Below are 19,397 nucleotides of genomic sequence, written 5' to 3' on the forward strand. Positions count from 1 at the left end.
AATTATTTTGTTGCTTATCATTAAGTTTTGGGCTAAAAATAGTTGAGATGGATTATTAATATATAATTATTGAGTATTTATTTTATTTATTGTTATGTTCTAATTTAAAGAATCATATTAAAATTAATAGCTATCTAATTACTAATTGATATTTAGAGCATATAATTTATATGTGTTATTATTATTATTCAAATTTAATTAGACAAAATCAACAGGTTAAGCAGTGAGGGTATATTAGAATTCATTTAAATTTTAGCTGATATCATAGAAATGCATAATTTAGGATCCTTTGAATATGATTGCTAAAAAATATTAATAAGTATTTTGATCTGTTTAATAAGTTGATAGGAACTACATTTTTAGTGGTTATTAATAATTTTAAAACAAAGTTTGGCATGATTAACTTTATTAAGATATTAAAATAAATCCATTTGTTTGAGTAAATGTGATTGCGAAATATAATTCCTACTGGATTTGAATATTAATCATTTATGCAAATAATCCATTTATACCTTGACACATATAATTATTAAAAAGGCTTTTAATTTATATTTAATTATCAAATATCTATAAATTAGCCATCTAAATAGAATAATTACTATTTTATAATAATATGTAATTATTTGAAAGAACAGCATAGTTTGGGTAGGAAAGTTAGAAACTTTAACTTTGTTAATTAAGACTAGTAAAGTAAATTGTGTTATTTAAATTTTGATATGAAGAAATATAAATAGAATTATCAGCTGTTAATTAGTTCATAACTGAAATAAAACTAGAATAGGTATTGAGTCTTCCAAATTCAATTCTTACTAAGAATTTTTGCTAAGCAGTTTCTTCAATCCACTCAAAAACTTGATTTTAGTCATTAAGAAGATAGATAGTTTAATTCAACCTGAGTATAGTTTAAATTGATGAATTGAATGTTTGTGATCTTATATAATTACCTGTTTAAAATTCAAAGTAGCTGAAGAAATTGTTGTAGATTACTATGAGATATCCGTTTTCATGTAAAAAGACATCTGTTATATTTCTACCTTATGAGATTTGATTTGGTTGTATGTACTAAATGGGACAAGTAATTGCTGATTAGCAGGATTAATTAGATTGTTAAGGAATTTAGTTATTTTTGCATAAAGACACACAACTTTTTTCATTGTTTTCCTTGTTTATGTATTGATATTACTCACAAGTACTTTTCTCACATTTTGAAGATGAGCTATTATAATTATATCCATCAATGCATAAAGAACAAATTTCCTCTTTAATATCTTGATTACATATAAGGCATCCTTCTTCACACCCAAATATTGTGAAAAAGCTCAAGATAAAGCTGAAAAATATTATTTTTTTAATAATTAAAAACATATTTGTTTATAATTATAATGAAAGAATTTTTTGATAACTTTTTATTCTAAAATTATTTTGCTACTATTTTATTTTCTAAATTTACTATTTATTATTAATTAATTTTCATATATTAAATTTATTTATTTCAAATAATAAAAATTTTAACTAACAATATGAAAATAGAAAATAATCTAATGGTTATTGTATATTTATTTAAATTTTTAAATGAAATTTAAATTTTCTTATTTATCAAAATCATATAATTGAAAGGAAAATTTATTGTTTTCTAAATTTGACAACTAGCTTTATTTATTTATTATATTTTGTTTTTAATTTACTTTCAATCACAATCCAAATTTGCTTTTTACTTTTTTTGATCAACAATTTTTAAATATGCATATATTTTCAAATAATACATAACATTTAACTACAATAAATAACTTTTAACATAAATATTAGGTTTTCTAAAAGTTTCTAAAATTATTTGAGGTTGTATTAAGTTAAAAAGTACAATATTAGATTCAATTCATTTTATTAATGATTATATTATATGAAATCAAAATAAAGTAAATTTTCAAAATAACCATAGCATATGAACATTTTATTTACTCCTTATTTAGAATATAAAGGTAGAAAAAGAAATTGATATTCATCTTTTAATCGCAATTATATTTAAATTATAAAATAATGTTTTTAAGATCTTTTCTAAATATGAAAAGTGAAAATGACTTTAAAATTTGTTTGTCACTTTCTAAATTTATTAAAAATTTTACAGCAATTATAAACTCATAGATAATACAAGAATAAATGAATTGATTATTTATTTTTTTTATTTACTTATTATTTATAATTAATTATTCATAAAAAGAATTTATCGGATTTAATAGTTTTTCATATAATTTTATTTATTGAATTATTTCAAATTTAAATATAATGAAAAAAACATTTTGATGAATTCATTTTATTTAATTTTTATTTTAAACTTCTTAAGGTAATTCAAAATGTTTTATGGTTTTCTTAAAAATATTTTTTATTATTTTTAAAAACTATTTATTTTCAACAGGTTTTAATAGTTAATAATTGATTCTGTATATATTAAGTTTTTCTTCTTCATTTTAAAAGCCTGAACACTTAATAATTCGAAGTTAGCTAAAAAATTATATTTGTTATGTTTCTTTTTCTAATAATTAGTTAAAAGGTAACCCATTTATCTAATTGTCTCGTATCTATCTATTTCTTACTATTGTGCGTATTATAAGGAAAGGGAAAATTAATAGTATTTTTATGTCTTATCTAGTCTCTAAAACACTTTTCTCCTCAATAAACAGTAGAAGAACAACGTGATAAATTTTATTAAATTAATTAAATGCTAAGGCAATTTTTGTTTTCAATACTAATGAACTAAATTATCATAATTTGTGATTAAAATGTTGATTTCAGTATCAAAAAATGTAAAATACTATTTTTTTCTCATAGAACTCTTTTTTATAATACCTTACATTTCTTGAGTGATTTATTTTTGAAAATAAAAATATTTGAAGTTTGATCTTTAGTATTAAGTTTATTAAATTTATCAACTCTTTTAAACTAAATATATAGAAATTCTAAGTATTTTATGGTATTTGTGTCATTTAGATTGTTAACACCTGCTTTTTTCCTGAGAATACGCTAAAAAAATATCTATTATTTAATAAATCTATTTCAAAAATATTATATTTGATTTACAGAGTTTATATTTTATAAAATATTATTTGTAATAAAATTTTTGGTATTTAGAAATTATTAATATCTATACTAATCAATTTACCAGTTTTAATTATTATTTAATGTTTATAAATAATTTAATATTCACTTGAAGATTCCAGCTTAAAGAAAAACTAGTACATTAAATTATGAGTTGCATAAATTATATATGTTTATCTATAATTCGTAAGAAATAAAAATTAATTTCTTTATTTAATAAGGCTTCTATCAATTAATTTATAAGCTCCTACATTTTTAAAATTAAATTTAAATTTAATCAATAATAGTGTTTCCTCTATATAAATTAAGATATGATGGATAAATTGATTTGCTTAAGGATTAAATTGAAAGAAATTATTTAAAAATATTTAAAATAAATATGATAATTATTGTTTAATTTATGCTTATATGTTATAGAGTTATATAAATATAAAAGAATAAAATAATGAAAAACGAGGAACAGTTATATCTTAATTACTGATGAATCGGTATTGTAGAAAATTTTAATATTCCTATATATATCATCTAAACAGATAACATATAAGCTACATAATTAGATAATTTACTAATTAGTATTAATATATTATTAAAGGAAATTGATGGATATTTCTCAATATTTATTAATTGTGAATTACTTTTAATCTATACGATAGACAATTTAAAAACCACATATTATACTCTAATACCTCTACTTTTGTATTAAATTGATTTAACTAGTACTGTGAAGCAGTAATAATTTAGTTTTAGTTGATTTTTTTAGTAGGCTTAGGGACAGTAGGTTTTTAGATTGCTTTCCCTAGTTTTCATTATTATTGGAATGTTTAGTCCTTTGAGCTTCAATATCCATTTCTTAAAACAAAGGTACTTCTTCAATTATTTCTAATTTAATCATAAATTATACCCCAGTTTTTAGAAAGTGGGTTTAGGCAGATTCAGTACTTAGTAGATCAAAGAGAAATTTTTTACTAATCATTTAGCTTCATTCTGTCTTAATTGACTATGTTAATTAGGGTGAATTTGGTAATATAGCTCTTCTTATTGGGTAATTTAGTTGTTATTTTATTTTTATTCTACTTATTATTATTAATTAACTTCTGATTTATTAACTTAAATGACAGGTTTCTTCTAGCTCTCTGTTTTTGCTAGGAGCTTATAGGGTACGTTAATATCAATGGGTAAAAAGCTAATGATAAGATCACCTGATAATACTTCATATTAGTAATTTTAGCTGAAAAATCTTAGAGTTATTCATTGATTTAGCATATTTAAGGAAAGCTTGGTCATTAATGTTTTAGGTCGACTTTTGAGCTTAGAATGGTAATTAATGGAGTTTTTTTACCTTTCTTAAAGATATTGATAAGTAATTTGCTAAGAGAGTAGTAAGACAAGTGATTCATAAAGGTTTCAAAGAGGTAGTAAATGTTTACTGAGCATGTTCAAAAAAATTTTTTTTATGTGTTTTGAGAGTAATAGTTTTTCAAACTAATTTTTATTTATTTCTTATTTGAAATTTAAAAACAATATAAAAATCTTTTTGATGATTTCCTTTTGTTGTATTTTGGATTTAATGAGGAAATAATTATATTTTTCTATTAAAATATTTATTATTATTTATAAAATTTAATTATTTTTAAAAGGATTTTATAGATAATACTTGATTATGTAAGTTTTAAGTTTTATTTCTTATTTTTAAAAAACCAGAATACATGATAATTTGATTTAGCTCAATATTTATATTTCTTTTGTTTATTTTTCTATTAGTTTATTTCTTCTAAAAATAAGTTATTCAATTTATCTAATTGATTCAAATATGGCTATTATTTGCCTTAATACATATGTATAAATAAATTAAAAATATTTTTATGTATTAACTAACTCTCACCAGTAAAACTAAATATTAAAAGAATATTAAACTTTTATTAAAGTACTAAAATTTATAGGAAATTTCTATTATTGTAGTAGTTAATTAAAGTGTTTAATAAATTAGAATAAATTACTTTGGCATTTAACTTTTAATTGAAAAAATAAATTAAGTGAAACTATGGGATGGAACTACAAAAGAATTTTTTTATAATTAAAAAAATCAATTTTATTCTAAAATGAATATTATTTAAGAAATTAATAAAATTAGTATTTTAATAACACTTAATCACTAAAATAAATTTTTTGAATTACATCTCGCTATGTTATTTGAATAAATTTTATTTGGTGTATCTAATAAGTCTATATTTTTATTTATAAAGATATTTTTTCTTAATGTTTTTTAATCATATTTACTATTTGATAATTTTTAAAAGAATTAATTTTATGTCTATAACTCCTAATTTTCTTTTTAATTAAGAGAATTTTAAACATCTAATACATCTTAATCTCTTAAACTTAAAATAAATCTAGAATTTCTGTGAATAGGTGTTTCTTCTTATGGTTTTAGCGGAGGTGATTATGTATAGGTCTATGAAATCATTTTAATTTTTTATTCAATCTAATCTTAAGTAATTAGCTCTAGTTTTTATAAATAAAAATATAAGTAATTTAATAAAATTTTAAATATTAAATAATATTATTTAATTAGAATAATTGTTTTACATCCTTAAGAACTGTAAAGTTTTTCTCTCTTCTGTGAAAAATGCTATAAATATTCAATTTAATTCACAAAAATTTATTTTCTAATATAACCTAAGTTTATATAAATCTTTCTCCACAAAAATAATGCTTTAAAACTATTGTCTCTATTTTTAAAATATTTATTAAATATCCGATTACCAAGTATACATACCAAGAAGCAGTTTAAGTATTTATTATTAGCAGAAACTACTTTCATTTTTAGAATAATTAGAAGTAAGAAAGTAGTTAATAACATGTGAAAAGCGAATATTGATAACTATATTAGAGGATCATTTAATTATAAAGATAATTATTAAAGCAGATACATTATAAGAATAGTTATAAAGCTATATTATTCATAAAAGTTATTATACCTATTCAAAAATGGTTGATATTACCTAATGAGAGATATATATACGCTTATCACTACAATGTTTAGAGTTTACTAAGTATTCTTAATTTAATTCAACAAATTTGTAATTAATACTATACAAATTTTAGTGTAGATTCTTAAGAACTCCCAATAAAAGAATTTATTTTTATATTCCATATAAAAATATCCATATTTTAAATTTATTGTGCAATAATTTAAATTTTTTGCTTTTTTATAATCACTAAAAAATCTAATAAAAATATAAATAGGAAATAAAGACCAAAAAAGTAATTGAGGAAGTAAGGAATACAACTTAAAATGCTAAAATGAGATATCCTAGCAAAGAAGTGTTAGGTTTGTTGTTACATATTATTTATTTCCTATTTATCTACAAGATAGTGAACTAACAAAAAATGCTATACTATTAGGCTAAAAGAAAAAGAAAATCATATAGCACAAGATATATTTGTAGAACTTATTTAATTTCAACTTAAACAAATAATTAACAGCAAAGAAGAAGAAATAAAGTAAAAAAAAGAAAAATATAGGTAATAAAAGGTAAAGATAAGACCTTATCACTAAATCATTTTGACTGTTTATAGAAGATCCAATATACTTGTAAAGGCATTATCCATTTAAAGCTACACTAGTTACTGGTGAACCTGTATAGTAGGTAATTACATTTAATTTACTTGGTATTAATTAGTAATTAAGGCTTATTAGAACAGCTTATATTTAAAAATAGTTTATTAAAGTTTTTATTACAAAGTTAGATTAGTCTAAAACACAACTATTAGAAAAAGGCACAGTTTTTAGCAATCTTAAGTATGTCAGTGTACTTGTATAAACATATTATTTGATAAAAATAACTGTTGATAAGCTTAAATATACTGCCAAAAGAGATAGAAGTAATATTACAAATACAAGCTATAGAACATCTGAAGCACATTTACTACATCCTATAGTAGATATGCTCTAAGAATATGTATTTTCTTTGAATACAACTCCAAAATAGTCACATGTTTCACAAAGTGGTCCGATATGACCTTCAATACATCCATTTTATTTGGTAGGATCACAGATACCTGGATTTATCAAATTACATTAAAATATTGCATCCGTTTGATTGTTTTCCCTCCAATATCCTTACTATAGGATTATTATATCTGAATAGCAGCTTACAGAACCTTCAGGGCACTTTTTACATATATAATTGCTTATATTTTACTATAATTTATCATAAAGAGTAATATTTGTTGCATCTATCGGATCTAAAAGAGAGTATGTTTAATTACTACACTATACACAGTTTACTATATTTTTGGAAACTTAATAATAATATTCACCTATTTTGCAATTTCTAAAATTTGATGATATATTTAAAGTAATATTTTATGACCAATCATTTACCTTAATTTAAAGAAAAGTAGAATTTATCTGATACAATGGGAAACCAGAAATTTAGAGATTATTAAACAAAAAGCTATTTGAAATTTGATCATAACTATGTAAATTCGATATACTATCTCCTTTTATTTCTATGATATCATTCGTAGAATTTGATAATATTTCAAAACTATATTTCTATAATTCTTAGATTAAAGTTTAAGGATAAAAGTTGCTCATAAATGATTATTTATTAATTATTACACTTTGATTGTACTAATCTTATAACTATAAAAAGAGTTTAATACCTCCTCCGCTCTATATATTTTCAAGAATAAGATTTTCCTATTCCTAATTAAATAATTACCCTTTATAAATTAGTGATTTCTTATTAAAATCGTTTTCTTAAAAAATTAAATAATAATAAGGATAAGTTCCAATATCATTTCCATAAATTTATCCTAAATTACTATCAAATTATGCCTAAATCGTATTAAAACTATATAGGTATATATGATACTTTTGCTAGCTATACAAAATTCTCATAGCTCCACCTATTTAAGCTACATTATTTTTAAATTTTGTATTTTGATCAATCGTAATATTGTTAATATCTAATAAATAAAGAGATCCACCACTAGCTTAAGCTACATTTTTAGAAAAATTTGATTGATATATTATTAAATTTTAGTTATTTATAAGTTAAAGGCATGAACCCTCAATACCAATATTATTATTAAAATAGCTATTATTTATCTCAACTAAATCAGAATTATTAATCATTATATTTCCATAATTATTATTGTAGTTCATGTTATCTATTTAAATATTGGAGCTCGAAATAGATAATAAATTATTTTAGATGTCTTTATTAAATTATATTGGGAATTTATTACCAGTAATAGTTGATTATTTTATAAATATTTTATCCAAATCAAGAGTCATTGTATATTAGTTGGTGATGTACTATCTACTTGATTTAATTAAGCATAAATCATTATTATTATGAGCATTAAAAATTATTATCTAGGTCAAAACTATACCTTACAAATTTATCGAATAGAATTGATTTGATTATTATAATTATCTGTTTGATTTTTATTTTTGTTAAACTTAAATATTTTTGCAGTTTATGATTGTGAAATTTTATATTTTTAATAAATTTATTTATATAAGGTTTAGTAATGTGTTCGATAAATAACTATCTTTAATTATGATATTTTAAAAAATTATTTTATCAATATTTTGGAATACCATTAGCTCTTAATTCCCTACTTATTATGTTAAATTTGTAATAAATAGATTTTCAATTAATATGTAGGAGATGTTTTAAAATTAAAATAGTTATTATTATTAACTCAAAACACTACTTTAATTTGAAATTAAAGTGATTGAACTAATATTCATATTTATCATTTATATTTGCTAAATATTTTAAAAAACTAAAGATGTCCCTTAGATTATGTTCTAATCTTAAATATTGCAATTCTAAAAAATAATACTCTATGATTATTATGAAAATGTATATTAAGCGCTTTAGTTTAAAAATATCATATTGAAATTGTAAACACTAGCATTCGATTAAATATTCCAAAATGAGTTTTAAGTTAGAAACAATTGATTTTCTTACACATTTTAAGGACTTAAGACGAATTGTATATTTTGTTTGGAAAGAAAAGATAAATTATTTATTTGTTTATCTACTAAAACAGAAAAGTAATAATTTGTTGGTTGTGAATTCTAAAAGCCGTAAATGTTATTAAATTAAGCCTATATCTACTAAGCTGAAGTGTATTGCATCTCATATTAGCAAACTTATTAATTACTACTACTTCTATTATTATTATTATTTATAGAATTATTTATTGATTATTATAAATAATCTAATGTAATTATTTCCTCAAATACTCCAGATTAATGTAAAATTAGTATTTGCAACTATGAATTACTATTTATATTAAACGACGCGAGTTTTGGATAAAAAAATTTAATTTAATTGATAGAATTTATAAAACCACTTGTTTCATTTAATAAAATAATTTCTAGCTACTAAAGATAGATAATTAGCAAGATATTATCAGTAATTGGAATAATATTAGTTATTTGATATTAATTACTTCTTCTGATAAAATTTAAGTATTATAGCTATTAATTATATATATTTAACTAGAATTAGCAAGACAGAATAATAAATTTCTTTGTATTTACAACCTATTTAAATTAAACATCTGGGAAATCTAAATATTTAATCAGGCTATTATCACTTAATTTATAAACTCCTAGCTTATTTTCAGAAATAATACTTATAAAATATCTATCATTTAGTTAATCAACTTCAAAATACTATATTTGATTAACTTTTAAATCATTTTGAGCATTAATATTTTATAAAATGTCATTATTTATTTATAAATCTTTTTTTTAAAAGGTATTAATATCTATATTAATTAAATTTCCAGTTTTTGTAATCAAAATTATTTATCCTTAAGTGTATTTTGTTATTTTAGAAATAATATCATTCAGCCCTAGACTTTAGTTAATAATAAACTATTTCTAAATTAAATCTATTTTGATAACAGCTCCTGTACTAAGAGACAAAAACAAAAAATAAGACCCATTAGCTGTTGTCAAATTAAGCTTTGATGTTACTAATGAATTTGCAGGTAATTAGATTTATTATAAAATTTAGTTATTTATAAAATCAAAATCAATTAAATTATTATTAATAGTTTAAATCAATATCACATTTTAATCAATAAATAAATATTATCTCAAACTAATATTTATTTAATATGCAGGTTATGATAAGCTTACATTTTAAAAGACATTTATTTAATCCCTCGTGCTTATAGTATAGATTACTGTATTATTATATACGAAGTTTCTCATATCTATGATATCTTATTATTATTAATTTAGAAATTTAATGGTTTGATTTTAATATAAAAATATATTATTATTTTAGTCACAATAAATTAGTTGATTATTATTTTGTTCATTTAAGATGGAAAAAAAAAATTTATAGTTTGATTTAATCATTTTTTTTCCAGTTTTAATAAGTAGATTATAGTAGGCAATCCAAACTGAATTTTAGTTATATATGTACATTTAATTTGTCCTAAAATCAACAAAAAAGTCAATAGGAGCACTTATTAATTGTTGCTCAAATTCATAAATTCCTATCACATTGAACACATACAGCTAGGACCCATAAAGAGTGTAATAAAAATTTCCATATGTATCTGCAAATATAAATGCGCTATTTGCTGAATCATAGAATATATTTATGACAGTGCCAATACCTAATTCTGGAAAAGTACTTACAACGCTTCCTGTGGATTACAAAGTATCTAAACTATAGAATTTTACTTATCCGTATCTTATCTCATTAGTGATATAAGCTAGAGTATTTATTTCAGAAAAGTAATAGCCTTTAACCAAAGTGGCTCCTGGTGGTTAGAAACTTGCAACTTAGACAAGATTTTATCTAGTGAAAATAAATGCTCCTTTTTAAATGTAAATATAAAAATAATGAATTATAGCTAGAAGTATACATAAATGAAATTTAATAAAAAAAATTTATTTTAGTTACCTAGTGATGTGAATGCTATAACATGCTATTCAGTCATTATTATTTATGATATATTTGATTATATAGAACTTATTCTCGAGATATAATTACCATCAAAACTATAGACTTCTATATTATTAGAATAAACTAAAATATTTTAATATTTCTCATCCCCTATCATGCTAAAAGTCTAAAATGTAGTGATTTATATTATTTAAACTATTTAAAACTGTTATTATTTATTGTAAATTACTATCTAGCTAGAAATAATCTTACATAAAATAACAATATCTTAGAAAAAGCAAGCTTAAAACTCTTAATGATTAGGTTGTGATAAAATTTTATATTAAGTTAAATCTAGCGAATATTATAGAAGTGCATTTCCGTATACTATAATAGTATTTAATTAATAATCATAAACACAACCATTGATATATGTTAATTAAGAGTTTTAGTTGCTAGTAGATATTTGATAAGCTTTTTAAGTATCTTCGTTTTTTAAAATAAGTAATTGATTTGAAAAAGTCAAAACTAAATTTGGTAATTCATAGATTAAAATTTGTTAAATTTTATTATGAGAAGTAATGTTTTATTGAGAACTAACGAAATCTAACCTCGAATAAAACTGCTAGGTATGTAAATTATAAGTGAAAATATAATAGCTAGAAACATAATAAATCAATCCTAAATTAAAATTTTACAAAACAGATTGCAATGAATCTCCTTAAATTAAATTAGGCATTTAATATATTTATTAAATATAACTATTTTTATTTTCTGGAATTACTATTAATGATCCAGTTGTAGAGCCTATTACATAAACTGTTTTCTAAGCATTTGTTACACAATTAGAAATTTTGTCATTAGGAGTTGATATTTTCTTTGCTCTCTGTAATGCTTAAGTTTGTGTATAAACTCTACCTTCTCCAAAAGTAGAAGTGGGACTTTATGGTTAGACATGAACTATTTTAACAAAAGGGTATTATTGCTAATATTATGCAACAGTCAAGAGTTAAGATCCTAAAATGAAGTCATAATAATGGGTGAACTAAATAGTTGTATTCAGAGTTATGCTAGAAGTATAGTAAGGATAACCTTAATTGTATAGAGGAGCATACATTAAGACAAAATATGTTTTGTCATCATACTAATATATGTGTACAATTTGATTTCCAATAAATTAATAAGGTTGGTATAATAATTTCAAATCTTAATCAAATATAAAAAGTTGGTTTTGTAAATTATTAAACATTAACAAAGAACCTTTTTAAATAAATAAATAATTTTGATATAAATTTTTGAATAAAAATAAAAATTTACCTGCGCTTGTAGATAAATTGAACAAAAAGCTATAAACTAATGACTTTATGCCTAACTGTATTATTTAAGATATTTTAAATTATTGAAGATTTGGATCAAAATCATAGAATATCATATTGTAATTTGAATCCATCAAATATACTCTCATCTATTGAGAAATATATGAATTTTTTACTGTTTAAGTAAAATTCAATTAACTTATAGGTTATGATATATCTGCCCAAACAAAAATTTATGAATTGTATATTAAAAATAAATAAGATCCTGAAACTAGAATATTTGAATAGTAATTTTAATTAATCTCAATTATTTAATTAATACTATTATTGTATACATCAAATAAAATAATAGATTTAGTTAACAAACCAACTCCTACCTAGCTTTAAAGCATTAAAACATTTAGGCATAACTAATTTGGAAAAATTATTTGGGAATAAAATATAGGGTTTAATGGATCTAACATATTCCATACAATAATTTTACCATCCTTGGAGCAGCTTAATACTAAATTAGAGTCTTCATCATAGTTGATACTATTAATTTGATTTGTGCTATAATTTTATTTTTCAATAAAACTTGCAGTCACTCCTATAATTTAATCATTTATTAAGTCTATTATCTAAATATCTTAAGAAACCACACACATAATTATTTTGTTGCTTATCATTAAGTTTTGGGCTAAAAATAGTTGAGATGGATTATTAATATATAATTATTGAGTATTTATTTTATTTATTGTTATGTTCTAATTTAAAGAATCATATTACAATTGATAACTATCTAATTACTAATTGATATTTAGAGCATATAATTTATATGCGTTATTTTTATTATTCAAATTTAATTAGACAACATCGACAGCTTAAGCAGTGAGGGTATATTAGAATTCATTTAAATTTTAGCTAATATCATAGAAATGCATAATTTACGATCCGTTGAATATAATTGCTAAAAAATATGAATAAGCATTTTAATCTGTTAGATAAATTGGTAGAAGCAACATTTTTTGTGGTTATTAATAATTTTAAAACAAAAATTGGCATGATTAATTTTGTTAAGATAATAATATAAATCCGTTAGTTTGAGTAAATGTGATTGCGAAATATAATTACTGCTGGATTTGAATATTAATCATTTATGCAAATAAACCATTTATACCTTGACACATATAATTATTAAAAAGGCTTTTAATTTATATTTAATTATCAATTATCTATAAATATGCCATCTAAATAGAATAGTTACTATTTTATAATAATATGTAATTATTTGAAAGAAATGCATGGTTTGGGTAGGAAATTTAGAAGCTTTAACTTTATTAATTAAGACCAGTAAAGTAAATTGTGTTATTTAAATTTTGATAGGAAGAAATATAAATAGAATTTGTTTATTGATTATCAGTTGTTAGTTAATTCATAACTGAAATAAAGCTAGAATAGGTATTGAGTCTTCCAAATTGAATTCTTACTAAGAATTTTTGCTGAGCAGTTTCTTCAATCCACTCATAAACTTGATTTTAGTCATTAAGAAGATAGATAGTTTAATTCAACCTGAGTATAGTTTAGATTGATGAATTGAATGTTTGTGATCTTATATAATTACCTGTTTAAATCTCAAAATAGCTGAAGAAATTGTTGTAGATTGCTATTAGATATCCGTTTTCATGTAAAAATACATCTGTTATATTTCTACCTTATGATATTTGAGTTGGTTGTATGTACTGAATGGGACAAGTATTTGCTGATTAGCAGGATTAATTAGATTGTTATGGAATTTAGTTATTTTTGCATAAAGATACACAATTTGATTGATTGTTTTCGTTGCTAATGTATTGATATTACTCACAAGTACTTTTCTCACATTTTGAAGATGAGATTATATAATTATATCCATCAATGCATAACGAACAAATATCCTCTTTATTATATTGATTGCATATAAGACATCCTTCATCACACCCAAATATTGTAAAAAAGATCAATATAAAGCTGAAAAATATTATTTTTATATTAAATAAAAACATATTTGTTTAAGATTACAGACTTTTTTGATAACTTTTTATTCTAAAATTATTTTGCTATTTTATTTTCTAAATTGACTTTTATAATTAATTAATTTTCAATTATTAAATATATTAGGTTTCAAATAATAAAAATATTAACCAACAATAAGATAATACAAAACAATCTATATTATTTTTAAATATATTAAAAGAAATTACAATTTTCTATTTATAGAAATCATATAATTTTTTTAAATTTTACAAACTAACTTTATTAAGTTATTATATTTTGGTTTAAATTTATTTTCAAGCAAAATCCAAATTTTCTTTTATTTTTTTGAATGAACAATTTAGATATCATATTTTTATAAAAATACAGGGTATTTAACTTCAATCAATGAATTTTAACATAGATAATACGTTTTCTATAAGTTTATAAAATTATTTGAGGTTGCGCTAAGCTAAAAAGTACAATATTAGATTCTTTTTTGATTCATTTTATTAATGATTGATAATATTTAATGTAATTAAAATTAAGTAAATTTTCAAAAACAAAGCAAATACACATTTTATTATTCATGATTTTAGAATTTAAAAGTAGAAAAAAAAATTGATACTCGTCCTTAAATAGTAATGAATTTAACATTAAAAATTAAACTTTTAAAAATCTTTTATTTTTTTTGAAAAATGTCAAATGACTTGAAAATTTGTTTGCTAATTTCTTATTTTTTTAGTAGCATTACAGTAAAGATAAATTCATAGTTAGCATAGATATAAATGAAAGCTTGTTTATTTACATATTATTTTTAATTAATTATACTTAAAAAGAATTTATCGGATTTAATAGTTTTTCATACAATTTTATTTATTGAATTATTAAAAATTTAAATATTAAGAAAAAGACTTTATGATGAATTCATTTTGTTTAATTTTTATTTTAGACTTCTTAAGGTAATTCAAGATGGTTTTCTATAAAAATATTTTTTATTATTTCTAAAATTTAATTATCTTCAACAGGTTTTTATAGGTAATATTTAATTCTGTATATATTAAGTTTTGCTTCTTCTTTTTAAAAGCCTGAACACATAATAATTTGAAGTTAGCTAAAAATTTATTTTTCTTTTGTTTCCTTTTCTAATAATTGGTTATTTCTTAAATTAAGCTAATCAATTTATCTAATTGACTCGTATCCATCTATTTCTGGCATTTGAGCATCTATAAAAAGAAATTAATAACATTTTTATGTCTTAACTAGCTCTCTAATACACTCTTCTCCTGAATAAACAGTAGTAAAACAAAGTGCTAGATTTTTATTAAATTACTTAAATGCAGAGGCAATTTTTATTTTCAGCGCAAAAGAACTAAATTAATCATCATCTGCAATTAAAATGTTAATTTCAGTGTCAAAAAATGTAGAATACTATTTTTTTCTCATAGAGCTCTTCTTTATAATATCTTACATTCCTTGAGTGATTTATTTTTTTGAAAAAAAATATTTATCATTTGACCTTTAGTTGATAATATTTACATCTTATTTATCACTTATCTGTAATTATATTTCTTTTAAAAGTAAGCTAACTTTATATTTTTAATTATCTTAAATATACAAATAACTATTTTTATCGCTTTAAATTGGAATTTCTTCATTTTAGGGACACATTTCTGCTATATACTTGATATTGTTCTTAATTTTTTCTTAGTTATCATTAAAGCTTGATGTATAACTTTAAGGGTTATCATCAAATGAATCTGGCTCGCTTTCGATTGCAGTCTAGCTTCTTTCTTAAATTTACTAATTAATGTTATTGATAGATCCATTTTTATATGATTCTTTTTAAAAGGGATAAAGAAGTTGCTCTTATTATAAATTATCTATTTAAGAAAAAACTGAAGTTCTTTTATGATTATGGCATGGGCTTTTACTGAATTATGCAACTTCTTATTATTATTTTAATTCAACTTATTGAAAATTATATACAAGAAAGTAAAATTCAGTGCCTTTTTATACTTCTTCATTCAAAATTAATCCTTCTTCAATAGAAAAAGAGGATAAATATGAAGGTGCTATTGTTTATTTACTATCCCTATTATCTATTTTATTTCCTACAGAGCGATAACTGTAGGAAGATTATTATTATTATTAGGTAGGAGTTATTTAAGAACGTAAATGATATAATGAACTATTTTTTGGGATAAATATTGCATGTTGGCTCAAATTCTATTAATCAGGCTTTAAATTCTTAGCTATAGTATTACTAATCATTAAACCAAGTCCAACTCCTTGAGGGTTATTTTTAGTTTAGGATTCAGTATCATCAAGTTTACCAAATGCTTAAAATAACTTTTATCTAAATTCTTGCTTGATTCCTACACCTTCATCTCTAACAGAAATCCTAAAATAGCGATCATCTAGCCTTTCTTGTGTCAAAGTAATGTAAATATTACCACCATACGTGTATTTGATAGAATTACTTATTAAATTTATAAGTATTTAGCGTATCCTGTATTTATCAGATTAAAAATTGGCTACTTTATTTTAAATAGCTTCTTCTACTTAAAGAATTATCGTGTTTTGTTTATTTTTAGCTAGAGGTTGCATCATCTGTTATATTTCTTAGAGTATTTAGCATAAATTAAATTATTCTATTACTAATTTGAATTTTCCTGCTTTTATTTAAGACATATCAAGTAAATCATTTAATAAGTTAAGCAACAGTTTACTACTTTATAATGCTGATTATGTGCAATCATAAATTTAATTTTAACTATTTTTTGAAATCTATATAATAAAATTTTTAATTTAATAAACATTTGGTATTTAGAATTCAACATAATTAATTAATAATAATAGTATAACTTTGAAAAATTATAAATAATAAAATATAAAAAATAAATAAATAATCGCTGTTTATAAAAAGTGTGATTGAAATATTTTTGAATATTTAATTAATTAGAAAATATTGCTATAATGTTTTTCCTAGCTAAAAAAATAACCTCAGTAAAAGTATAAAATTTGAATTACTCAAGAAATTTTTTTAACTGACTCAAAAATAATTTTAATTTATTAAAAAATATTTGTTTTTTTGAAAATAGTAAAATTTAAAGTTAATAAAAGTTGATAAATTGATTAAATAATACCGATTGTATTTCTTCGAGCATCGCTATAATACAACTGATTGGGTTTCTAATTTCATGAGATACTTGTGATAGCATTAATGATTTATTCTTATTTAGTGATTCTAATACCTTTATTTAGTTAAAATGGGTTACATCTTCTATTATAAATAGAATCTACCATATTTTTTTAACTAATATAGGAGCCATAGTAATTTATATTATTTTTTCTTTTTATTATGGTTGATTTAGACTAAAGGATGAACTTTTTAGATATAGATTTTAACTATTTTTACAAATAGATATATTTTTCGGAGCTGCTAAAAATTTTATTTTAAGAAATTTTAAATCTTATTCGTTGTAGATCTTATTTTTGATAATTTGAATAATTTCATCAATTTAAGATTTTAAAAGGTATTAATTAGAATAAAAAGACTACTTAAGTTAAGATTCACCTTTTATATATAAAAATAATAATTTTTTATACTTTAAATCATATTAAAAAATAATATCCTTACTTTAGTTTTAAGGTTATAAATTTTTTATAGTACTTGAGTTTTAATCCAAAAATTCACCATGCTCATTATTTAAAATTGATGCTAAATTTTACATATTTTGTATTGAAGCATTAAATTTAATACTTTAAAATTGTTAATCAGTATTTGATTTAGGGCGTTAGGAAATACAAGCTAAATCCTAAAATAGCTCATTTGGTACTAAATCAAGATTTCTAGTTGTTTAAAATTTTTTAGCAAACTCTTTTTGGTTAGGTTTCATGTAGTTTCTAAAAGTTTTCATAATATTAAGTATTTCTGAGCTGTCTTTCTCATTAAAAATGTCTTAAATTTACTTGTTAACATAAGTAACATTTTTGCTATTAAACTAATTAAAATATAAATTAAAAAAATAAAAATCATCTATTAAATTTACATCATAGCACAAGACTCCTAAATTTATGCTTTCTAATATCATTTATAAAGGAAATTCCTTTTTTACTTATAAAAAGCTATTTTTCTTAATTTCTTAAAAACCAACAGTCTTTAGCTTGGCTATCTTTTTCTAAATAGAAAACTTGGATTTATTTAAGCTTTTCGTTATCTTATTAGGTTTTTAAAAGTGTTAGCCAAGATTTATATTGTTACCAAAAAATTAAAATTAATTATAAGATGTCATAGAATTTTTATTGCTTTCCAAATTATTTTAGCTTCCTTTTCTTGTAATAAGTTTTGAAAATTTTTCATCAGTATTTTAATGAGCAAGCTCTATGATATTTGAATTTTCAAAACTTTAAGATTTTATATTTATCTGACAATCAAACGCATATTTATCTGGTTTATTTAACAAATTCTGATTCTAAAGCAATTAGCCATTTTCAAGTTCTAATTTAACTATAGGAGAACTACTTTAATTTTAAAATTCTAGCTATTACTAATGATTGATTATATTTAATTGATCATGTTTATTATAGGACTTACTAGCATTATTTTAAGCAATAAAACTCATATTTATTAGGTTATTTATACAGATCTTATTATTGATATAGTATTTAAACGTGTACACAGAAATAGCCAATCCAAAGTATAGAGTTGCAAAAATATCATTTAAAGTACTTTTCAAATCTATATTTAAAAGGCATAAATAAAATAAAAAGATATAAAAAATTGTTTTTAACATTTTTTTTTGCAATCTATTCAATATATTAGCGCATAGTAAACACTCTAATAATGCGATCATTTTTAAGATTTCATACTATTAGTAATCTTGATATAAAGAATCGCTAGCTGTAACATAAAAAATATTTAAAAATATACACGAAAGTAGCAAGTTAATAAAATAGATAGCAAAAATCAATATCCTTTAAGCTTTTTAAGCTTTATGCTTTAATATTATTAACCCTAGTAGAATTATTAAAAAAAAGCAAATGATTATGTCTGAAA

The 19,397-nt window shown here is 21.1% G+C and overlaps 6 protein-coding genes across 6 annotated transcripts; all 6 read right to left on the reverse strand. All coding sequences in view use genetic code 6, as the record gives it.

The window, feature by feature from the left end:
- Positions 1–755: 755 nt before the first annotated feature.
- Positions 756–1,154, reverse strand: TTHERM_000693107 (hypothetical protein; the record flags this gene model as incomplete). Its single annotated transcript, XM_012799849.1, has 2 exons — positions 756–851; positions 945–1,154. 2 exons carry the CDS (start codon positions 1,152–1,154, stop codon positions 756–758), a joined length of 306 nt encoding a protein of 101 aa, XP_012655303.1.
- A 2,546-nt stretch (positions 1,155–3,700) lies between these two features.
- Positions 3,701–4,063, reverse strand: TTHERM_000693108 (hypothetical protein; the record flags this gene model as incomplete). Its single annotated transcript, XM_012799850.1, has 1 exon — positions 3,701–4,063. One exon carries the CDS (start codon positions 4,061–4,063, stop codon positions 3,701–3,703), a length of 363 nt encoding a protein of 120 aa, XP_012655304.1.
- Positions 4,064–6,642: 2,579 nt separating this feature from the next.
- TTHERM_000693109 (transmembrane protein, putative) lies at positions 6,643–8,398 on the reverse strand (the record flags this gene model as incomplete). Its single annotated transcript, XM_012799851.1, has 5 exons — positions 6,643–6,729; positions 6,833–7,380; positions 7,591–7,659; positions 7,762–8,271; positions 8,350–8,398. The coding sequence occupies 5 exons, from the start codon at positions 8,396–8,398 to the stop codon at positions 6,643–6,645; spliced, it is 1,263 nt and encodes a 420-aa protein (XP_012655305.1).
- Positions 8,399–10,205: 1,807 nt separating this feature from the next.
- TTHERM_00693110 (hypothetical protein) lies at positions 10,206–12,492 on the reverse strand (the record flags this gene model as incomplete). The annotated part of the gene is made up of 7 exons (XM_001023576.2): positions 10,206–10,353; positions 10,560–10,959; positions 11,046–11,070; positions 11,136–11,153; positions 11,278–11,414; positions 11,790–12,287; positions 12,345–12,492. The coding sequence occupies 7 exons, from the start codon at positions 12,490–12,492 to the stop codon at positions 10,206–10,208; spliced, it is 1,374 nt and encodes a 457-aa protein (XP_001023576.2).
- Positions 12,493–13,757: 1,265 nt separating this feature from the next.
- On the reverse strand, positions 13,758–14,021 carry TTHERM_000693089 (hypothetical protein; the record flags this gene model as incomplete). Its single annotated transcript, XM_012799852.1, has 2 exons — positions 13,758–13,853; positions 13,947–14,021. The coding sequence occupies 2 exons, from the start codon at positions 14,019–14,021 to the stop codon at positions 13,758–13,760; spliced, it is 171 nt and encodes a 56-aa protein (XP_012655306.1).
- Positions 14,022–15,262: 1,241 nt separating this feature from the next.
- On the reverse strand, positions 15,263–18,963 carry TTHERM_00693090 (ATPase, histidine kinase-, DNA gyrase B; the record flags this gene model as incomplete). Its single annotated transcript, XM_001023574.1, has 4 exons — positions 15,263–17,125; positions 17,485–17,915; positions 17,979–18,342; positions 18,391–18,963. The coding sequence occupies 4 exons, from the start codon at positions 18,961–18,963 to the stop codon at positions 15,263–15,265; spliced, it is 3,231 nt and encodes a 1,076-aa protein (XP_001023574.1).
- Between the last annotated feature and the right edge of the window lie 434 nt (positions 18,964–19,397).

This window comes from Tetrahymena thermophila (genome assembly GCF_000189635.1).
Source record: "Tetrahymena thermophila SB210 genomic scaffold scf_8254420, whole genome shotgun sequence".
In the NCBI taxonomy this organism is placed as follows: Eukaryota; Ciliophora; class Oligohymenophorea; order Hymenostomatida; family Tetrahymenidae; genus Tetrahymena; species Tetrahymena thermophila.